At 42.6% G+C, this 18,824-nt stretch overlaps 1 protein-coding gene across 5 annotated transcripts in view; it reads right to left on the bottom strand.

Moving 5' to 3' along the window:
• Positions 1–18,824, bottom strand: part of XPNPEP2 (X-prolyl aminopeptidase 2) — a 51,578-nt gene that overhangs the window by 1,316 nt on the left and 31,438 nt on the right. For all 5 annotated transcript variants that reach the window (XM_060692118.2, XM_087877564.1, XM_060692119.2 and 2 more), the window contains 10 exons: positions 16,526–16,615; positions 15,459–15,568; positions 14,239–14,316; positions 12,433–12,504; positions 10,526–10,586; positions 8,369–8,438; positions 5,523–5,627; positions 3,408–3,467; positions 2,719–2,795; positions 715–813 (listed from right to left, as the gene is read on the bottom strand). In XM_060692118.2, coding sequence (XP_060548101.2) covers positions 715–813; positions 2,719–2,795; positions 3,408–3,467; positions 5,523–5,627; positions 8,369–8,438; positions 10,526–10,586; positions 12,433–12,504; positions 14,239–14,316; positions 15,459–15,568; positions 16,526–16,615 — 822 coding nt within the window. The remainder of the gene's footprint in view (positions 1–714; positions 814–2,718; positions 2,796–3,407; positions 3,468–5,522; positions 5,628–8,368; positions 8,439–10,525; positions 10,587–12,432; positions 12,505–14,238; positions 14,317–15,458; positions 15,569–16,525; positions 16,616–18,824) is intronic.

Below are 18,824 nucleotides of genomic sequence, written 5' to 3'. Positions count from 1 at the left end.
GAAAAAAGCCCCCAAACAGAACTTCAGAAAAGAAGCCCCCACACAGAACTTCAGAAGAGAAGCCCCCAAACAGAACTTCAGAAAAGAAGCCCCCACACAGAGCTTCAGAAAAGAAGCCCCCAAACAGAGCTTCAGAAGAGAAGTCCCCAAACAGAGCTTCAGAAAAAAGCCCCCAAACAGAACTTCAGAAGAGAAGCCCCCAAACAGAACTTCAGAAGAGAAGTCCCCAAACAGAACTTCAGAAAAGAAGCCCCCAAACAGAACTTCAGAAAAAAAGCCCCCACACAGAGCTTCAGAAAAAAAAGCCCCCAAACAGAGCTTCAGAGCAGGGGTGGGTTCTACTTACCTTTACTACTGGTTTGCAATGGCTTCTGCGTATGCACAGATTGCCTATGATGACATCTGGGGCGGTGGGCGGAACCTCCCGTTGGTTTTACTACTGGTTCTTGCAAATCGGTCCGAACCGGGGGCAACCCACCACTGCTTCAGAGGCTTTTTTTTCTGAAGCTCTGTTTTGGAGGCTTTCAGAGGCAGGAAAAAAAGCAAGGCACAGAGCTCACAACCTGTTGCTAAAATTCACCTCTGGGAACAGCTGATTGGGGGTATTCCAGGAGGCCGATCTACCCGCCAATCAGCTTTTTTCTTATTTTCCTCTCCAAAAACTAAGGTGCGTCTTATACTCTGGTGCGTCTTATACTCTGAAAAATACGGTACCTGATCCGGAGAGAGGAGACTCTGGTTAATGAGGTTCCGTGCGTAGGGCACCAGGGACACCACCTTGAATGTCAGGTAGGGCTCTTCGTGCACCGGATACTGCAATCGATCAAAAGAAGGGAGGCTCAGTTCTTGTAGGACATGCAAGGCCCCTGGGGTTTGCCCTTCAGATGGCAACTGGCATTTCGGAATCTTTGAAAGCTTTCTGAGTCAGTGCAGGAGACTGTGCATCTCATTAGAATGTATGTGTTGCTTTTTCAAGAAATAATTAAAGAAAAAGGTTTTTCCATTGAAATCCTGTGCATGGGTCGCGTTATCCCCTGCCTGGGTGCCAGCTGAGGTTCTAACCACTGTACATAATATGTATTGTATTGTATTGTGTTGTGTTGTGTTGTGTTGTGTTGTAATTGTTATTGTATTGTATTGTATTGTATTGTGTTGTGTTGTGTTGTGTTGTGTTGTAATTGTTATTGTTATTGTATTGTATTGTATTGTATTGTATTGTATTGTATTGGAACAGAACAGAACAGAACAGAATAGAATAGAATAAATAGAATAAATATAGGAGGGAATGGAATGGAGTGGAGTGGAATGGAATGGAATGGAATAGAACAAATATAGGATGGAATGGAATGGAATGGAATGGAATGGAATGGAATAGAATAGAATAGAATAGAATAGAATAGAATAGAATAGAATAGAATAGAATAGAATAGAATAGAATAACAGAGTTGGAAGGGACCTTGGAGGTCTTCTAGTCCAACCCCCTGCTTAGGCAGGAAACCCTACACCACTTCAGACAAATAGTTGTCCAATCTCTTCTTAAAAACTTCCAGTGTTGGAGCATTTACAACTTCTGGAGGCAAGCAGTTCTACTGGTTAATTGTTCTCACTGTTATAAAATGTCTCCTTAGTTCTAGGTTGCTTCACTCTTTGATTAGTTTCCACCCGTTGCTTCTTGTTCTACCCTCAGGTGCTTTGAAGAATAGTTTGACTCCCTCTTCTTTGTGGCAGCCCCTGAGATATTGGAACACTGCTATCATGTCACCCCTAGTCCTTCTTTTCATCAGACTAAACTTACCCAATTCCAGCAACCTTTCTTTATATGTTTTAGCCTCCAGTCTCCTAATCATCTTCGTCGCTCTTCTCTGCACTCTTTCTAGAGTCTCTAGAAAGTAATCTAGAAAGTCTCTAGATTACATCTAATCGGCTCAGTAACCAAAGATCTTTATTACCTGCCATAACACATTTTATTTTCCTCTCCATGTTGTCTCTTGGGGAGTCAACTCCCAAAACCCCATTATCAAACATAAGTGGAGTATAGGAAGAGGGTCCAGGCCTAAGTAGATTGCCTGCTGCAGCTCTCATGGCCGGTTTTTATTGGCTGAGAAGAATTGGGACCATACCTTTAAGTTCCAGTAAAGATTATTTATTGCTCGTGCCTATATACAAGAATCATGTCAACCAACATCCAGCATTAAATTGGCACCAGATAAGAATCAACAGGCATCCCAGACATGAGTGACATTGAGCTGGCCACACCCACCCCGGCCACGCCCCCCCGAGGTCAAACACAACCCTGATGTGGCCCTCAATAAAATTGAGTTTGACACCCCTGGGTTAGATCATTTGTGGGAATGGAATGATTCTAGGCTAATTACTTGCTTGACTCTGCCTGCCCTTCCCCTATATACTTTCTCAATCAACGGTTATCTGGGAATCAGCAAGATGGGGAAGGCTGATAAAAATCCCTCCTCCTTTCAACATAATAATTGTTGGGATAATCCCAGATTCCTTTTTTCCCAGGGACTTCCAGCATGCCATGGATGAGTCTACAGCTAATATTCCAGGTCCTGCAAGTCTTATTCGCTGCATTGCAATATATATCTACCTGCTAGAACTGCCTTTCCTAGCTTATCATAGCCAACCGCCTGCCCAGAGGCGATCCTTTGATGGATGGCATGTTATGAGTGGACTGATCAAACGCTGGAAAAAGGATCTCACCTTGGTCTTAGCTGGCACCACGAGTGCAACATCCTCGAGACGGATTCCAAATTCCCCATCATGATAATAACCAGGCTCTGGAGACAAAGAAAAGAAGAAAAGGAGCAGGGAACAAAATCTGACATATTTCCGATGTTATATTTATGATTGTCCATAAGTGTAAGTCACTCAGAGTTACCTTGAACCAGGTGTGGGCTGCTGGGGGTTCGCAGGGGTTCTAGAGAACCTCTAGCTAAGATTCTGTGCAGTTTGGAGAACCCCCAAATCCCACTCCTGGCTGGCCCTACCAACCCTGCCCCTCCCTTCCCAGGAGTCCCCACGTGGCCCGTTTTGGATGCAGGTAAATGCAGGGCGCTCATGAAGGCTCAGGGAGGGCGAAAAACAGGCCCATCGGAAGTTTGGGAAGGCCGGAAATGGGCCCATTTCCAGCCTCCAGAGGGCCTCCGGAGCCTGGGGAGGCCATTTTCGCCCTCCTGGAGGCTCGAGGAAAGCCTCCGGAGCCCGGGGAGGGCAAAAACGCCCTCTCCCCCCACCGTGGTGCAGGAGGCCACATCCACCCAGTAACTGGGTAGAGAATCTCTTGCTAAAACCTTTGAAGCCCACCCCTGCCTTGAACCGTGAGATGGGGGGGGGAGGCCAAATAAATTTGATAAATGAATTAAATAAAATAAAATCAATGGTTGACCTACCTATGGAAGTGAACATCCCCTTGTCCAAAGGAACATTGTTGGACTGGAACCCCACAGGCCCTGACAGGGGAAGAAAAATGTTATTTCTGAAAATCAAAATTAGTTGGCCATCTCAAGCGGTTATACAGTAAGAGGCGCTACTTTTTTTTTTTTTTGTGACTTTCCCTGACAATGACAAGGTATCTCTCACACATGCATGGTTTCAGTGTGTTTCATAGCCTACACCTGAAGCACGTTCACATAACATTAGGGCAGGGGTCAGAAACCTGCGGCTCTGGAGCCGCATGCGGCTCTTTCACCTCTCTGCTGCGGCTCCCTGTCTCTCAAAATATGCGTCCCAACCACCAATGTGCAACATCCGCCGGCACGCGATTTATTGAGCTTTTCAACCCCCGGTAGGCCAACCGTGGATAAATCCAAGAAAAGAAAACTTTCGGAAGAAAACAGAATGTTTAATTCAACTACATATGCTAATTTTTGTGGCCGTTTAAGAAATAGTCAGGGACGGGAAGGGTTTTTTGGCTCCCGGTGTTTTCTTTTCTGTGGGAAACGGGTCCAAATGGCTCTTTGAGTGTTTAAGGTTGCAGAGCCCTGCATTAGGGAGTGTGTGGCTCCCTCTCTTGCGTAAAGTCAACACCGTTTCAGCAATTGGATGATCAAATCAATTTTCTGAGTTGGAGACAGCAAGCTGGTTCGATTGATAAAAATTCTTCTGCAACCCCCAGAAGAATAATCCAGATCGAGCTGGTCTTTTGCAATGAAATTACCCTGATGGTACAATCAAAGTGACAAACGCAAAGTGAATTAATGTGGATCTTTCAATCAAGCCAATCATTTCAGTAAATGGGATTGGACCTCATTCACGCAGCTTATGCAGAAATTGCCTTAAATTAGGACTAATGAGCTACAAAAATCCAAATTACCAGTAGATGCCAGCCAAGCAATAAACCTTGACTGATTTCTAATGACTGGCTGGATTTTTTTGCAGCCCATCAGTGGCTATCCTAGATCTAGTTTCGAATTGTCTTCACTCCCTTCTTCGGAGTTTTAGAGATGATCCTTTCCAAGTACAGCAGTGGCCAAAATTTATTTATTTATTTATTTATTATATTTCTATACCGCCTTTCTCCCGTAGGACTCAAGGCGGTGTACAGTCAAGAAAAATATAGACACACAAACATCATAAAATTGCTAATTAAAATTATTACTTAGTTTGGCCAATTAAATAAAACCCAGAATTAGATAACATTTAAAAAATCATTCACATGTTCGTATGTTTAGCCCCGCCTGTTGGAACATCAGGGTCTTGAGGGCACGGCGGAAAGCATGGAGATCAGGGATATTCCGTATCTCCGGGGGCAGTTCATTCCAAAGGGTTGGAGCCCCCACAGAGAAGGCCCTCCCCCTGGGAGTCGCCAGTCGACATAATTTGACTGACAGTACCCTGAGTAGTCCCTCCCTGTGAGAACGAACTGGTCGGTGGGAGGCTATTGGTGGCAAAAGACGGTCTCATAGGTACCCAGGTCCTAAGCCATGGAGCGCTTTAAAGGTGATAACTAACATCTTGAATCTGCAATCTGAAATTGTGGAAGCCTTTTGGGAAAAGTGGATTTTTGAGGTTTGATGGCTAATAACACCACTTTTTGGGGGGAGTTTCAAGATAATCCTATTCCACTGCTGGAATGGCCTGGGAATAGCCCAGACCTTCACCCAATTGAAAATCTATGGAGCTGACTAAAAAAACTTGTTAGTCAGAAGCAGTAGTGGAATTCACATTTTTTTACTACTGGTTCTGTGGGTGTGGCTTGGTGGGTGTGGCTTGGTGGGTGTGGCAGGGGAAGGATACTGCAAAATCTCCATTCCCACCCCACTCCAGGGGAAGGTTACTGTAAAATCCCCATTCCTTCCTGATCAGCTGGGACTTGAGAGGCAGAGAATAGATGGGGGCGGGCCCAGTCAGAATTTTTACTACCGGTTCTCCGAACTACTCAAAATTTCCGCTACCGGTTCTCCAGAACTGGTCAGAACCTGCTGAAACCCACCTCTGCCCCACCAGATCTGCTGTCCCCAAACAGCCAAAGACATGTGGTCTGACCTGGTCTTCATGCCACTTACACTCATGAACAGACAAGAAGTTGCCGATGCCATGACCGGTGCCATGGCCATAATTCAACCCAGCTTCCCATAAGGGCCGGCGAGCGAACGCTTCCACCAGTCTCCCTGCAATGCGGAAATAAAATCTTGCTTAGCCTCTGCAGGGAAAATATTTAGGTTGATTTATTTATAATTTTTAAAAAAAAATCAAAAAGAGGACTGTGAAAATATCTACAGACCCCTCACATCCTGGACATAAATTGTTTCAACTCCTACTCTCAAAACCACGCTATACGGCACTGCACACCAGAACAATTAGACACAAGGACAATTTTCCCCCCATGCCATCACTCTGCTAAACAACTAATTCCCACAACACTTTCAAAGTATTTACTAAGGCTGTATTACTATTATTCTTTTCATCCTTCCTATTCCCTGTTTCCTTTTCTACTTATGACTATAACTTGTTGCTTGTATCCTTACGATTTATAACATTTTATTTAGTTTTCTATTATGATTTTTATTGATTGCTTATTTAGGATCCCATGACGATTACTAAGTGTTGCATGTTATTATTCCTGATAAATGTATTTATGATGACTATGTTCATGATTCATCACTTATATCTTTTATGTACACTGAGAGCTTATGCACCTAAGACAAATTCCTTCTGCGTCCAATCACAGTTGGCCAATAAAGAACCGACCCTAATCCTAACCCTAACCCTAACCCTAACCCTTTTACCATTCCATTCCATTCTCTCCTTTATTTTAACGGTTTTTAATTTTTGTGATGGGTTTGTTTTAATATGGCTGTATACCACCCTGAGTCCTTCGGGAGAAGGGCGGTATAGAAATGTAAATAAATAAATAAATAAATAAATAAATAAATAAATAAATAAATAAACCCTAACCCTAACCCTAACCCTAACCCTAACCCTAACCCTAACCCTAACCCTAACCCTAACCCTAATCCTAACTCCTATTCTATTCTATTCTATTCTATTCTATTCTATTCTATTCTATTCTATTCTATTCTATTCTATTCTACTCTACTCTACTCTACTCTACTCTACTCTACTCTACACTACTCTACCCTACCCTACCCTACCCTACCCTACCCTACCCTACCCTACCCTACTCTATTTGATTCGATTCTGGAATAGGACAAGAAAATCCTGCAGATGATGTTACCTAGTCTGGTGACGAAATGTTCAGAAACTAAATTGAAACAAGCTTGGAGAGCAAACCACTGTCAAAATCTAAAACCCGAGCTACAAATATTTTCTATTATTTCATATTTAGGTTTCCCTCTTTTCTTTTCCCCCCATACATGCAAGTTGAAGCTTTGCTCTAAAAAATATAAAAAGAGTCCACAAGCCATCGGCCAATTTAATCAAACATTGGCTTCCCACTGTGATAACCAAATGTACATAGGAAACTCTCCAATGTGGGCAGCAGTATTTTGAAATCCTAGGAAGTGAGAGTTCCACTCTACGTAGCATGGAATTCTGTGGCGAGTTTTGGTGGCCAGAATTCAAGCTGAGAACCTGGAAACATGCAGAGAAGAGCTGCAAAGGGGATGATAAGCATGGGGGCAAAATCTTAAGAAGAACCGTTCAAAGAACTGAGTATGTTTAGCCTAAAGAAGAGAAGACTAAGAGGAGAGACGAGAACAGCTTTTCCAAGACTTGAAGGGAATATCACTGGGAAAATATCTGGATTTATTTTCCATAATGTCTGAAGATAGGACGAGAACCCAAGGGTGGAAACTTCACAGAGAGATCCAAAGCTTTAAATGAGAAATTTCCTGACTGTGAGATTACTAAACATTGGAGAACCTGTGGGAAGTCATTTCTCTCAGATGGTTTGAGGGCTCTTTCTCTGAGCAGGCGGTTGGAACAGAAGTTTTCCAAGGTTGCTTCCAATGCTATGATTTAGGATTCATAAAAGATCTCTGAAAGGAAGTGTTCTCCAGGTAGCTGTGTGTTCTTGACACCTTTCTTTCTGAAGTCCATGGTGCTGGATTCTCACAATGTACCAAATCATAGACTTTCACGCATGGGATGCTAGATAGGCCTTGAGGATCATGCTTCACAAGATAACATCTGCATAAAACATTTCCGAATCATTCTATGCGACAAATTGACTACTTTATGAGGTAATACTAGATACACAAATCTAGTAGAAATTTATAGAGGAGATGCAGTTCTAGACTATTTTTTAAAAAAATTACATTTATATACCGCCCTACTCCTGAAGGACTCAGGGCGGAGAACAGCCAAAAAATAAAACACATAGATTACAAAATTTAAAAGACAGTATAAAACCACATTAAATAATTTGGCCCAGGACAAATTAAAAACACCCCCAATGGTTAAGACAAATTTAAAATTTACAATTTAAAAAGGGAAAGTTAGGCCAGGCCAGCCTGTTGAAATAGAAAGGTCTTGAGGGCGCGGCGGAAGGTGCGTATTGCGGTAAAACAAAGACATGTAAGTATTCTAAAGCCTAAGATGTTTAGGAGGTAGAGAAGACAATCCAAAATACGTGTGGTAAAATGAAACTTTCATTGATGATTATTGTAGCTCAGCTTCTTTCAACATACTGTTTTCCAGATGCTTCGAATAGCTGCAGTTCCTTCTGGCCAAGGATTTCCAAGAACACATCTGGAGCCCATCAGTTTGAGCAGACTACATATTACCTCTTAAATTCTGTCCCCTTGAGGAAACCCTGCTTAGATTTACGCCCAAAATGTGAGAGTTGTTGGATTTCTTCACCATCAGCAAAGAAAAACTGAGAAATCATCAGTAAGGATGTTAGCTTTTCTTTGCTTTCTTTTTTCCCCCCTCTCTCCCAAATTCTTACCTGACATTCTGGGTGGGAAGACAAGCTTGCTCAAGTCAATATTTCCCATCAGCACTCTTGTGTAGGCTTCCTAGAGACGAAAAGAAGATGTTCTGGAATCATATTTGGAAGGAAAAGGGTGAGTTGAATTTATAGTAACCCTAGAACAGTGATGGCAAACCTATGGCATGCATGCCACAGGTGGCACATGGAGCCATATCTGTGGGCACACGAGCATTGCCCTAGCTCAGCTCCAGCACGCATGCGCACGCCGGCCAGCTGATTTTTGGGCCTTCCGGGCCCACCGGAAGTCGGAAGATGGGCTATTTCTGGCCTCCGGGGGGCCTTCGGGGAAGGGGAAGGCCGGTTTTGCCCTTCCCAGGCTCCTAGAAAGCCTCTGGAGCCTGGGGAGGGTGAAAAACGGGCCTTCCGATCCCACTGGAAGTTGGAAAACGGGCTGTTTCCGGCCTCCAGGGGTGGGTGGGTGGGAAAGGTCATTTTCGCCCTCCTTAGGCTCCTAGAAAGCCTCTGGAGCCTGGGAAGGGTGAAAAACAGGTCTACCGGGCCCACCGGGCCAAAAGCGGGGGGAGCACGGGGCGGTCGTGCATGCATGCATGGGGGGTGGGGCGCACTGAATTATGGGTGTGGGCACACGCATGAGTGACACCCCCCCCCCACTACCCTGCACATGACGGCAAAAAGGTTAGCCATCACTGCGCTAGGACTTGGCCTCGTGTGTGAAGTGTGAACCCAGAATATGCATAACTACAATTTCCAGCAAATGGCTTGTATGAAGGACGTACAGAACAACAGCCCGGTTGCTATAGACTAAAATAAGTTTAAATAGAATAAATATCTCCGTGCTGGAGTAGCACCTCTCTCTCACAAGACCTCCATTCTCCCTCTCTCTAATTATTCATCCAGTATTTTATTGAAGATATTATCAATAATATATCCTTTCTTTTTCTCCTCTTGTAGGAAGTTAGCACCCACCCCTCTCCTAGGAAAATGAGATATTTTAGGAAATATTAAAAGGGCAGAATATTTCCCCTAAAAGGGAGGCAGAAACTCAGCCTCCCCCACCACCATTGTCAATGGGCCATTAAGGCCTGGGCCAGTCTATTCTATATAACAAAAATCTACCTCCTTCAGGCATTGCCCAAAGCCCTTTCATTACATCATCACCTAGCAAAAGTCAACCAAGCCTGGGACTCAAAAGACAACTACAAAGTTACCCCTGCATGGCCCCATGGGAGACTGACAACCAATCAGAGCACAAGCTCAAATTCAAAGCCCAATAGAGGGTATAAATCTCTCTTGTGTGTCCAATCACACTTGGCCAATAAAGAATTCAATTCAATTCAATTCAATTCAATTCAATTCAATTCAATTCATTTCATTTCATTTCATTTCATTTCATTTCAATTCAATTCAATTCAATTCTATTCTATTCTATTCTATTCTATTCTATTCTATTCTATTCTACTCTACTCTACTCTACTCTACTCTACTCTACTCTACTCTACTCTATTCTATTTTCTCTCTCTCACCCATGTGCCTTTTTTTGCCCAAGACCTCAAAACCACGTGGTCCTGTCCACCATTAAACCATCTTTTCAAGCAGTCTCCATGTTTCCAGTGTCTTTCTCCTCACTTGGAGCTGAACCCAAATGGACATTTCTCCCAACACTCTATATAAACCATTTCTCCTACCGTGTTTCACCCAAAATAAGACATCCCCTGATAATAAGCCCAATCGGGCTTTTGAGCACATGACAATAACGCCAAGCGCTTATTTCAGGGTTCAAAAAAAATAAAAATAAGACAGGGTCTTATTTTTGGGGAAACACGGTATAGCTGTTGGAAAAAAACACAGTACATTGGAGTGAATATTCTACTCTATGCTTTGCTGGACAAAATACTAGAAACTTGATTGTTTTCACAAGGGGTGCTTGTACCTTTTCCCACATGATGCCGATTATGGATTTCTGGGACACCCTTAGTTTCACCAAGGAGCCTGAATTGGATGCTTTGTGGGGGGGGGACCTCCCTCCTTCTGCTCCCCTTAGGAAGGTGTTAGATTTCCTGGAGATGTTAGATTTCCTGGAGAAAGCCAGCTGAAAGCCAGCTGAACTTACGGTAGCTGTACCATTCAGGTGTGTTTGAGAATCAGCCTTACCTTCTGAAAAGCTGTGGGCTCCCCCCAGTGGATGGTCCGAGTGATATCCGTGGTGCCGTCACTACAAAACGAGAAACAAGGAAGAAGCTACTTCAAGACGGAACTTCCTCCAACTGAGCTCCTAACAAGCCACGGATCTTCAGACTTCCCAGTAGAATCCTGAACTGGGAAGGCCTGAGACTGTGACCTTCGTGTCTGCTTTACAGAGCAAAATCTTTGTTTTAGCCCTTCTAAAGGATGGGAGATGAGTAAAGCCAGGTCTGGGATCTAAATATGGGTTATTTACAGCAGATCAGGAATAGATTTTCGGATGCTAATGTTATTTTATAAGAATGGTCATTGATTGCCCCAGTGTTGCCCAATCAATCTGACCTACTCAAGCTCTTTGCAATACTGCAATTCAAAACTAAATTCTTTGGATTCCGAAGAATTTGCCTCAAATTCTTTGATGAATTGAAGGATCCTAGTTTCTTTTAAAAGGTAGGTTCATAATAGCTGCCTGTTTCTATCCTGAAAAAGAAGACTTTGAAATGCATTTTTAACGACTTTATTCTGGTGTTCCTTCCTCCAAGAAATTATTTGTGTATGTATTTCTGTCTACTCCTCTCTGTTAAGATCAAGTCAAGGATCAAGATCATGGGAAGTGTGAATATCACTTTATGATGCCTTGATAAGGCCACACTTGGAATCCTGCATCCAGTTTTGGTCGCCACGATGTAAAAAAGATGTGGAGACTCTAGAAAGACTGCAGAGAAGAGCAACAAAGATGATTAGGGGACTGGAGGCTAAAACATATGAAGAATGGTTCAGGAACTGGGTATGTCTAGTTTAATGAAAAGAAGGACTGGGGGAGACATGATAGCAGTGTTCCAATATCTCAGGGGCTGCCACAAAGAAGAAGGAGTCAAGCTATTCTCCAGAGCACCTGAAGGCAGGACAAGAAGCAAAGGGTGGAAACTAATCAAGGAGAGAAGCAACTTAGAACTAAGGAAAAATTTCCTGACAATGAGAACAGTTAATCAGTGGAACAACTTGCCTCCAGAAGTTGTAAATGCTCCAACACTGGAAGTTTTTAAGAAGATGTTGGATAACCATTTGTCTGAAGTGGTGTAGGGTTTCCTGCCTAAGCAGGGGGTTGGACTAGAAGACCTCCAAGGTCCCTTCCAACTCTCGTTATTCTATTCTATTCTATTCTATTCTATTCTATTCTATTCTATTCTATTCTATGCTATGCTATGCTATGCTATGCTATGCTACGCTACGCTACGCTACGCTACGCTACGCTACGCTACTCTACTCTACTCTACTCTACTCTACTCTACTCTACTCTACTCTACTCTACTCTACTCCACTCCACTCCACTCCACTCCACTCCACTCCACTCCACTCTATGTTCTGTTCTGTTCTGTTCTGTTCTGTTCTGTTCTGTTCTGTTCTGTTCTGTTCCGTTCCGTTCCGTTCCGTTCCGTTCCGTTCTGTTCTATTCTATTCTAAATATCAGTATTTATTTTGACATGTTCTTCTGATAGATTCGCTCTGCTGCCCTTAAATCTCAAAATTTCAACTAAGGAGGAAGTGGCTGGTTGGTCAAAGAGAAACAACTTTGTGCTAAAGAGCTGAGGAAGGAAAGGGAAGATGCCAACCAGCACAAGGTGAATGGACTCAGTTATATGGGTGTACGGTTGGAAGATCTGAAGGACCAGATCCTACTGGAGAAAACTCTCATCTAACTATCTGGTTGCCAAGACTCAACATCAATTCAATGAGGCATAATAAATCATATTAACAGCTGTTCTCTGAGTACACCCCAATTTCAACCCTTAGCCGGGAAGATCCTTTGAAATGTTTCCACCAAATGCTGGCATCTGAGCTTGATCCAGAAGATGGTTCTTGATGGTCATACTCACAAATATTGGCCTCCAGAATCCAATAAGTACATTTCATTGGGAGTTAGCTTTCGAGCAGTAAAATTGGACGGGCTGAAAGAAAAACAAGGAAAGGTATGTTGCCTTCAAAAAAATCCATGGCTAAAGAAGATCAAAGATAACCCCATTCACATCCTTCATCAAGTCTCATAGCAATGATAAGCTTGACTATAATGTCATTATAAATTCATATCATAAAGATTTCAAAATATCTACAGTACATTGATATCACGTCTTATGACAACTGGTTGAATGGAATGTCTACCTGACCAGATCTTCATATTACATTTACATTTATTTATTGGTTAGCCCTTGGCCAGGGGTGCTATTCAGCAGGTTCTGACAGGTTCTGGAGAATGAGTAGCAGAAATTTTGAGCAGTTCGGAGAATCGGTAGCGGAAATTTTGAGTTGTTCGGAAAACCGGCAAATATCACCTCTGGCTGGCCCCAGAGTGGGGTGGGAATGGAGATTTTGCAGTATCCTTCCCCCAGGAGTGGGGAGGGAATGGGGATTTTGCAGTATCCTTCCCCTGGAGTGGGGTGGGAATGGAGATTTTGCAGTACCCTTCCCCTGGAGTGGAGTGGGAATGGAGATTTTGCAATATCCTTCACCCTGTGTGGGGTGGGAATGGAGGTTTTGCAGTATCCTTCCCTTGCCACGCCCACCAAGCCCACCAAGCCCTGCCCACAGAACCGGTAGCAAAAAAATTTGAATTTCACCACTGCCTTTGGCCATATCAAAGTGTAGAGTTCCAGAAACAAATTATTACTAAAATTTGATAAAAGCAATTTAAAATGGAATTGGAATAAAATACAATTTAAAATGAAATTGGAGTAAAATACACTAATTTAAGATATAGATAAAATATGAGAAAATTATATCGCAGTGTCACCCCTACCATTTACCCCACTCAGTCCCACATATGCCGATCTCAACCAAACCATTTTGCTTAAGTCCTGTGCTGTGTTAAATGTTATTTTCAGATTCTGGCCACACATAAGGTGAGTGGTTTTGATATGGGGATCCCAATGGGTCATTCATTTGGTCTATAGACCGAGGTACCTGTCCCTCACCCTCTTATACAGGCAACAATCAAATAGGATGTGAGTCAGGTCTTCTACCTCTGCCGTTCCACAAATGAAGAGATGTTCATTGTAGGACAGTGATGGCTAACCTTTTTGCCGTCGCGTGCCAAAAGCAGGGGGAGTGCGGGGGATCGCTCACGCGCGTGCCCACACCCATAATTCAATGCGCCCCGCCCCCATGCATGCACGCATGACCGCCCCCGTGCTCCCCCTGCTTTTGGCCCGGTGGGCTCGGTAGGCCTGTTTTTTGCCCTCCCCAGGCTCCCCAGACTTTCTAGGAACCAGGGGAGGGCGAAAACAGCTTTCCCCACCCCCCTGGAGGCCAGAAACGGCCCATTTTCCAACTTCCAATGGGACCGGAAGGCCTGTTTTTTGCCCTCCCCAGGCTCCAGAGGGGAAGCACAGCGCACTAGGAGGAGAGACTATGGCAAGGGGTGGGTTTTCCGGTCAGCTCCACAATTGATAGGGTTTTCGATTAGCACAGGTAGAAGAAAAAGGATGCCGTGCTAGGAAGAGACTCTATGGTGGGGGAACTGGACTTCCAGTCCGCTTCAGAATTGAACGGGGGGCTTCCAGTTAGGACCTTTGTGGCTCTTTGAGTGATTAAGGTTGATGACCCCTGCCTTGTAGGAAAAGGAAACATTTGCTTATTTTACACCCTCCGTTAAAACCTATCCCTTCTCCCCCTCTTCTTCCCAGTACCTGTAATGAGCCAAGGCTGCATTCAAGCCACTGGCTGAGATGGTCTCAAAACTCGGCCCCTTGCAGTGCAGCTCTTCCCTGTGGAAGGAGAAAGAACATCTGGTATTCTGTGACTGGATCCCCACCTTGTGTTAAAACAATCAGAATTTCTGGAATAAGCTCCCAATCGCTAGGTTTGCATAGTGCACTAAGCTAAAACCTGAACAATTCATATTATCCTTTGGGGCAATGCATCAATTGAGCTGAATTTCTTACTAGGATTATAGGAGATATTCTAGCTGATTTGCATCATTAATTCGATATTCAGCGAGTTCAAGAGAGTTCTCTATAATTTGAAATATCAGAACAATTGGATCTCTGGTTGATAATTCAAAGCATCAAGGTGCCAACCAATTTGTGGAATCAATTTCGGACAAGACCACAAAATTTTGCATAACAGCACTAGATAGATAGATAGATAGATAGATAGATAGATAGATAGATAGATGATTGATAGGTGATAGATAGATAGATAGATAGATAGAAAGATAGATAATAGAATATATAGATGATAGATGATAGATGATATAGATAGATAGATAGATTGATAGATAGAGATGCATAGATGGATGGATGGATGGATGGATGGATGGATGGATGATAGATGATAAAGAGATAGATAGATGATTGATACTGTAGGTGATAGATAGATGATAGATAGATAGATTGATAGATAGATAGAGATACATAGATGGATGGATGGATGGATGGATGATAGATGATAAAGAGATAGATAGATGATTGATACTGTAGGTGATTGATAGATGATAGATAGATGATAGATAGATGATAGGATAGGATAGGATAGATAATGATAGATAGGATAGATAATGATAGATAGGATAGAAAGAAAGAGATAGATGATAGATAGATAGATGATAGATAGGATAGATAATGATAGATAGATAGATAGATAGATAGATAGATAGAGAGAGAGATGATGGATGTATGATAGATGATAGATGATAGATGATAGGAGATAATGATAGATAGGATAGAAAGAAAGAAAGAGATAGATGATAGATGATAGGATAGATAGATAGATAGATTCATTCATTCATTCATTCATTCATTTTGGGGAATGGATGCATTCATTCTGCTAATGTTTTACCCGACTCTCTAGTTGTACTATTTCCCCTCTGCTTATTAGTGGCCCCTAAAATCGCCTCATTCAAACTGACCTTCGTAGCGCGTCCAGGTAATGTGCTCCAGACGCCTCATCTACAGAGTTCTTGGGCACCTTCTTTTCCAGCCAAACCAAATACCGGATCAGCGCCACGGCATCTCGTATCTAAGGCCAACGCAAAGCAAAGAGAGATCCCGGAAAGGGCCACTGTCACTCAACCCTGCACCGAAGCAGGAGAACAAGCAAGGAGGGGGAGAAGTTGCAATAACAGGATTGGATAGGAAAACAGCCATGCCTTGTTTTTATTTTTTTATTTTTATTTTTTTGCTGGAGTCAGAATAAGATTTAAACAGGGACTTCTTCTGGGTTCTGCTCTCACAGCACTTTCCCTGGGTTAGTAAAACCCTTGGAGCTATATTTACACAACAGTTCTGTTTGGGTTAGTTTGAATCATGTTTGAATTTTTTTTTACGCTTTAGCCTGATGGGCAAATCTGGCTTTTGGGGTTAGTGCGATCCAGTCCATTGGGAGGATCCCCCCTTCTCCAAATAGGTTAATTTAATAACCAAGTTAAACACGGCGTGTGTACACAGTGACTAAAGTGTGGTTCCAGGACCAATTGCTAAAATTTTTGAAGCCCACCCCTGGAGAAAATCCAGAAGGGTTCTTGGATGAGAACCGAAATATTTTCTTCCTTTTCTTCCTCAAAAAAAAAAAAGAAAAAAAAAGGCCAGTTGCCTTTTGAAAAAGCACCTTTGAAACTATGACCTGAAAGACTGAGAAACTCTGTAGACATGGCAAAAAAATAAATAAATAAAAGGTGATAAATTCAGGTATGACTCACTTAAAAAATGCCTTGCCTAGCAGAATGGAAATTCTGCTTCCATTGTGGTCACAAGTTGAGGACTAGCTATGCACTGCGTACTTCTAACCTTCCGCCCCTCTGCCCCTCTGTCCTTCAGCTTTTAGGCCAGTGTGCTTCACAAAGCTTCACAGTGGAACACTCAAAATCTTTCCAGCTGTGGGCATTCCTTTTCACTGATTCCTGAAGGTCCTTTTGGACCTCGGCTCTCAAGGTCGTTGCATCACGTGGGGTGAGTGTCCCTGCTGTGGATTACATACATGAGCGGCTTCCATCATCTTCTGCTCCTTGGAGTTTTTGACTGCCTTGGAGAGCATGACAGGGGAGAAATCGTCTTCCAAGAGTTTTTCCTGCAAACAGGAAGGTGGGAATTTAGAATGGAGTGGAATGAAATAGAACAGAATAGAATAGAATAGAATAGAATAGAATAGAATAGAATAGAATAGAATAGAATAAGAAATAGGAATAGAATAAAGTAGAGTAGAGTAGGGTAGAGTAGAACAGAAGAGAATAAGAAATAGGAATAGAATAAAGTAGAGTAGAGTAGAACAGAATAGAATAAGAAATAGGAATAGAATAAGAAATAGGAATAGAATAAAGTAGAGTAGAGTAGAGTAGAACAGAATAGAATAAGAAATAGGAATAGAATAGAGTAGAGTAGAACAGAATAGAATAAGAAATAGGAATAGAATAAAGTAGAGTAGAGTAGAGTAGAACAGAATAGAATAAGAAATAGGAATAGAATAGAGTAGAGTAGAGTAGAACAGAATAGAATAAGAAATAGGAATAGAATAAAGTAGAGTAGAGTAGAGTAGAGTAGAGTAGAGTAGAGTAGAGTAGAGTAGAGTAGAATAGAATAGAATAGAATAGAATAGAATAGAATAGAATAGAATAGAATAGAATAGAATAGAATAGAATAGAATTCTTTATTAGGCAACTGTGATTGGACACATAAGAAATTTGTCTCCAGTGCATAAGCTCTCAATGTACACATATACAACAACAAAGTTATAGGTCAGTGATAGTGCATCTTTTCGGCACCAAGTGCCCAAACCGGAAAGCATGTGCATGCATTCTGTACCACATGCATGCATGTTTTTGGGCCATTTTTTGGGGCCGTTTTCAGGCCAAAAAATGCCCCCCAAAATAGCCCGAAAAACGGCCTGAAAACGGCCCAAAAAACGGCCTGAAAACGGCCCAAAAAATGGCCTGGTTTTTTACCGTTTTTTTGGGCCATCGTTCAGCCGTTTTCAGGCTGTTTTCCGGCACTCCAGCACCCACGAAGATCAGCTGGCTGGCATGCATGTGCCTGCCAGAAACCAGAAGAGCAGCTAGTGATGACACATGTGCCCACAAAGAGGGCACGCGTGCCATAGGCTCGCTATCACGGTTATAGGTCCTAGATCATAATTCATAGTTAACAATCATTAATCATAAGAGACAAATAACAAGTAATTTATCATAAGATACCAATAGGAGAAGAGAAGACAAGAGACGAGGAGAAAGATGATAATAGCAATGCAGCCTACTACATGGGTAAATTTCACAGGCCTAAGGCAGCGCTATGGGAATTACAGCAATTTCTTGAGACATGCACCTGTAAATGCACAGCTGGCAACAAGCTTTCACTGGGATCTCAGCATAAAGAGCCATTCTTTCCTTCCCAGTGGTTAGAAAGCAGTATTACAGGCTGACTCTGCCAACTGCCAGAAGTTCGATTCTGACTGGCTCAAGATTGACTCAGCCTTCCATCCTTCCGAGGTGGGTCAAATGAGGACCCAGATTGTTGGGTGCAATAGGCTGACTCTGTAAACCACTTAGAGAGGGCTGGAAAGCACTATGGAGCAGTGTATATAAGTGCTATTGCTGTTGGAATATTTCATTTCAGGTCAGGTTGATTCTGAGATGGGGCACTTCCTACAAGAGCTTTTGCTGCTGCATGAATCTCAGAAGATCTGCAGTGTTCCTCTATTGGAGCTTCAGGTGGGACAGGAGGAGGAAAAAGTGCTAACTTGTCCCCAGAGTTGGAGTTGGCTCCAGAAACCTAAGTCAGAAAAACTGGGGGAAAGTTTAGCATATCTATAGGAGGCTCATTCAGAGATTAAATATTAACCAACTGCATCACTCATCACAGCAAATTCCATTAATCAGTTTGCATTAATCTGCCCTCTGTTTCTTCGCATTTCATCTTTAACAGTTTCTGCAATGAACACGGTTATCTTTGCTTGTCATGATTCTGGAAGATTCACGATCTAAGGGATTCACGATCTAGGAAGAAGGAAGTGGAATAAAGTCCTCCTCAAGTGGAAATCAAACATTTATTCTTTTTTTTTCCCCCTGCGTAGAAATTAAGAATTATATTGGCATCTTGCTTTGTGCTTAGGAGCATGATGCAAACTGTAGCACAGGTCCAATTCTTACTTTCTTTCTTTTTTTAAATTGCTAACAGCCTGTTGTAATAATGGACATGTATGATAGTTACCCTCTTCTACTTGCTCAATTTGTTGTGTCCTTGTTTACAACTTCTGAGACGATGTTGTGCTTCTGCTTAAATCCTGG

The sequence above is a fragment of the Pantherophis guttatus genome, chromosome 12 (assembly GCF_059756535.1).
Source record: "Pantherophis guttatus breed Tessera chromosome 12, ASM5975653v1, whole genome shotgun sequence".
Lineage (NCBI taxonomy): Eukaryota > Metazoa > Chordata > Lepidosauria > Squamata > Colubridae > Pantherophis > Pantherophis guttatus.
This window is presented reverse-complemented; position numbering and strand designations above follow the sequence as displayed.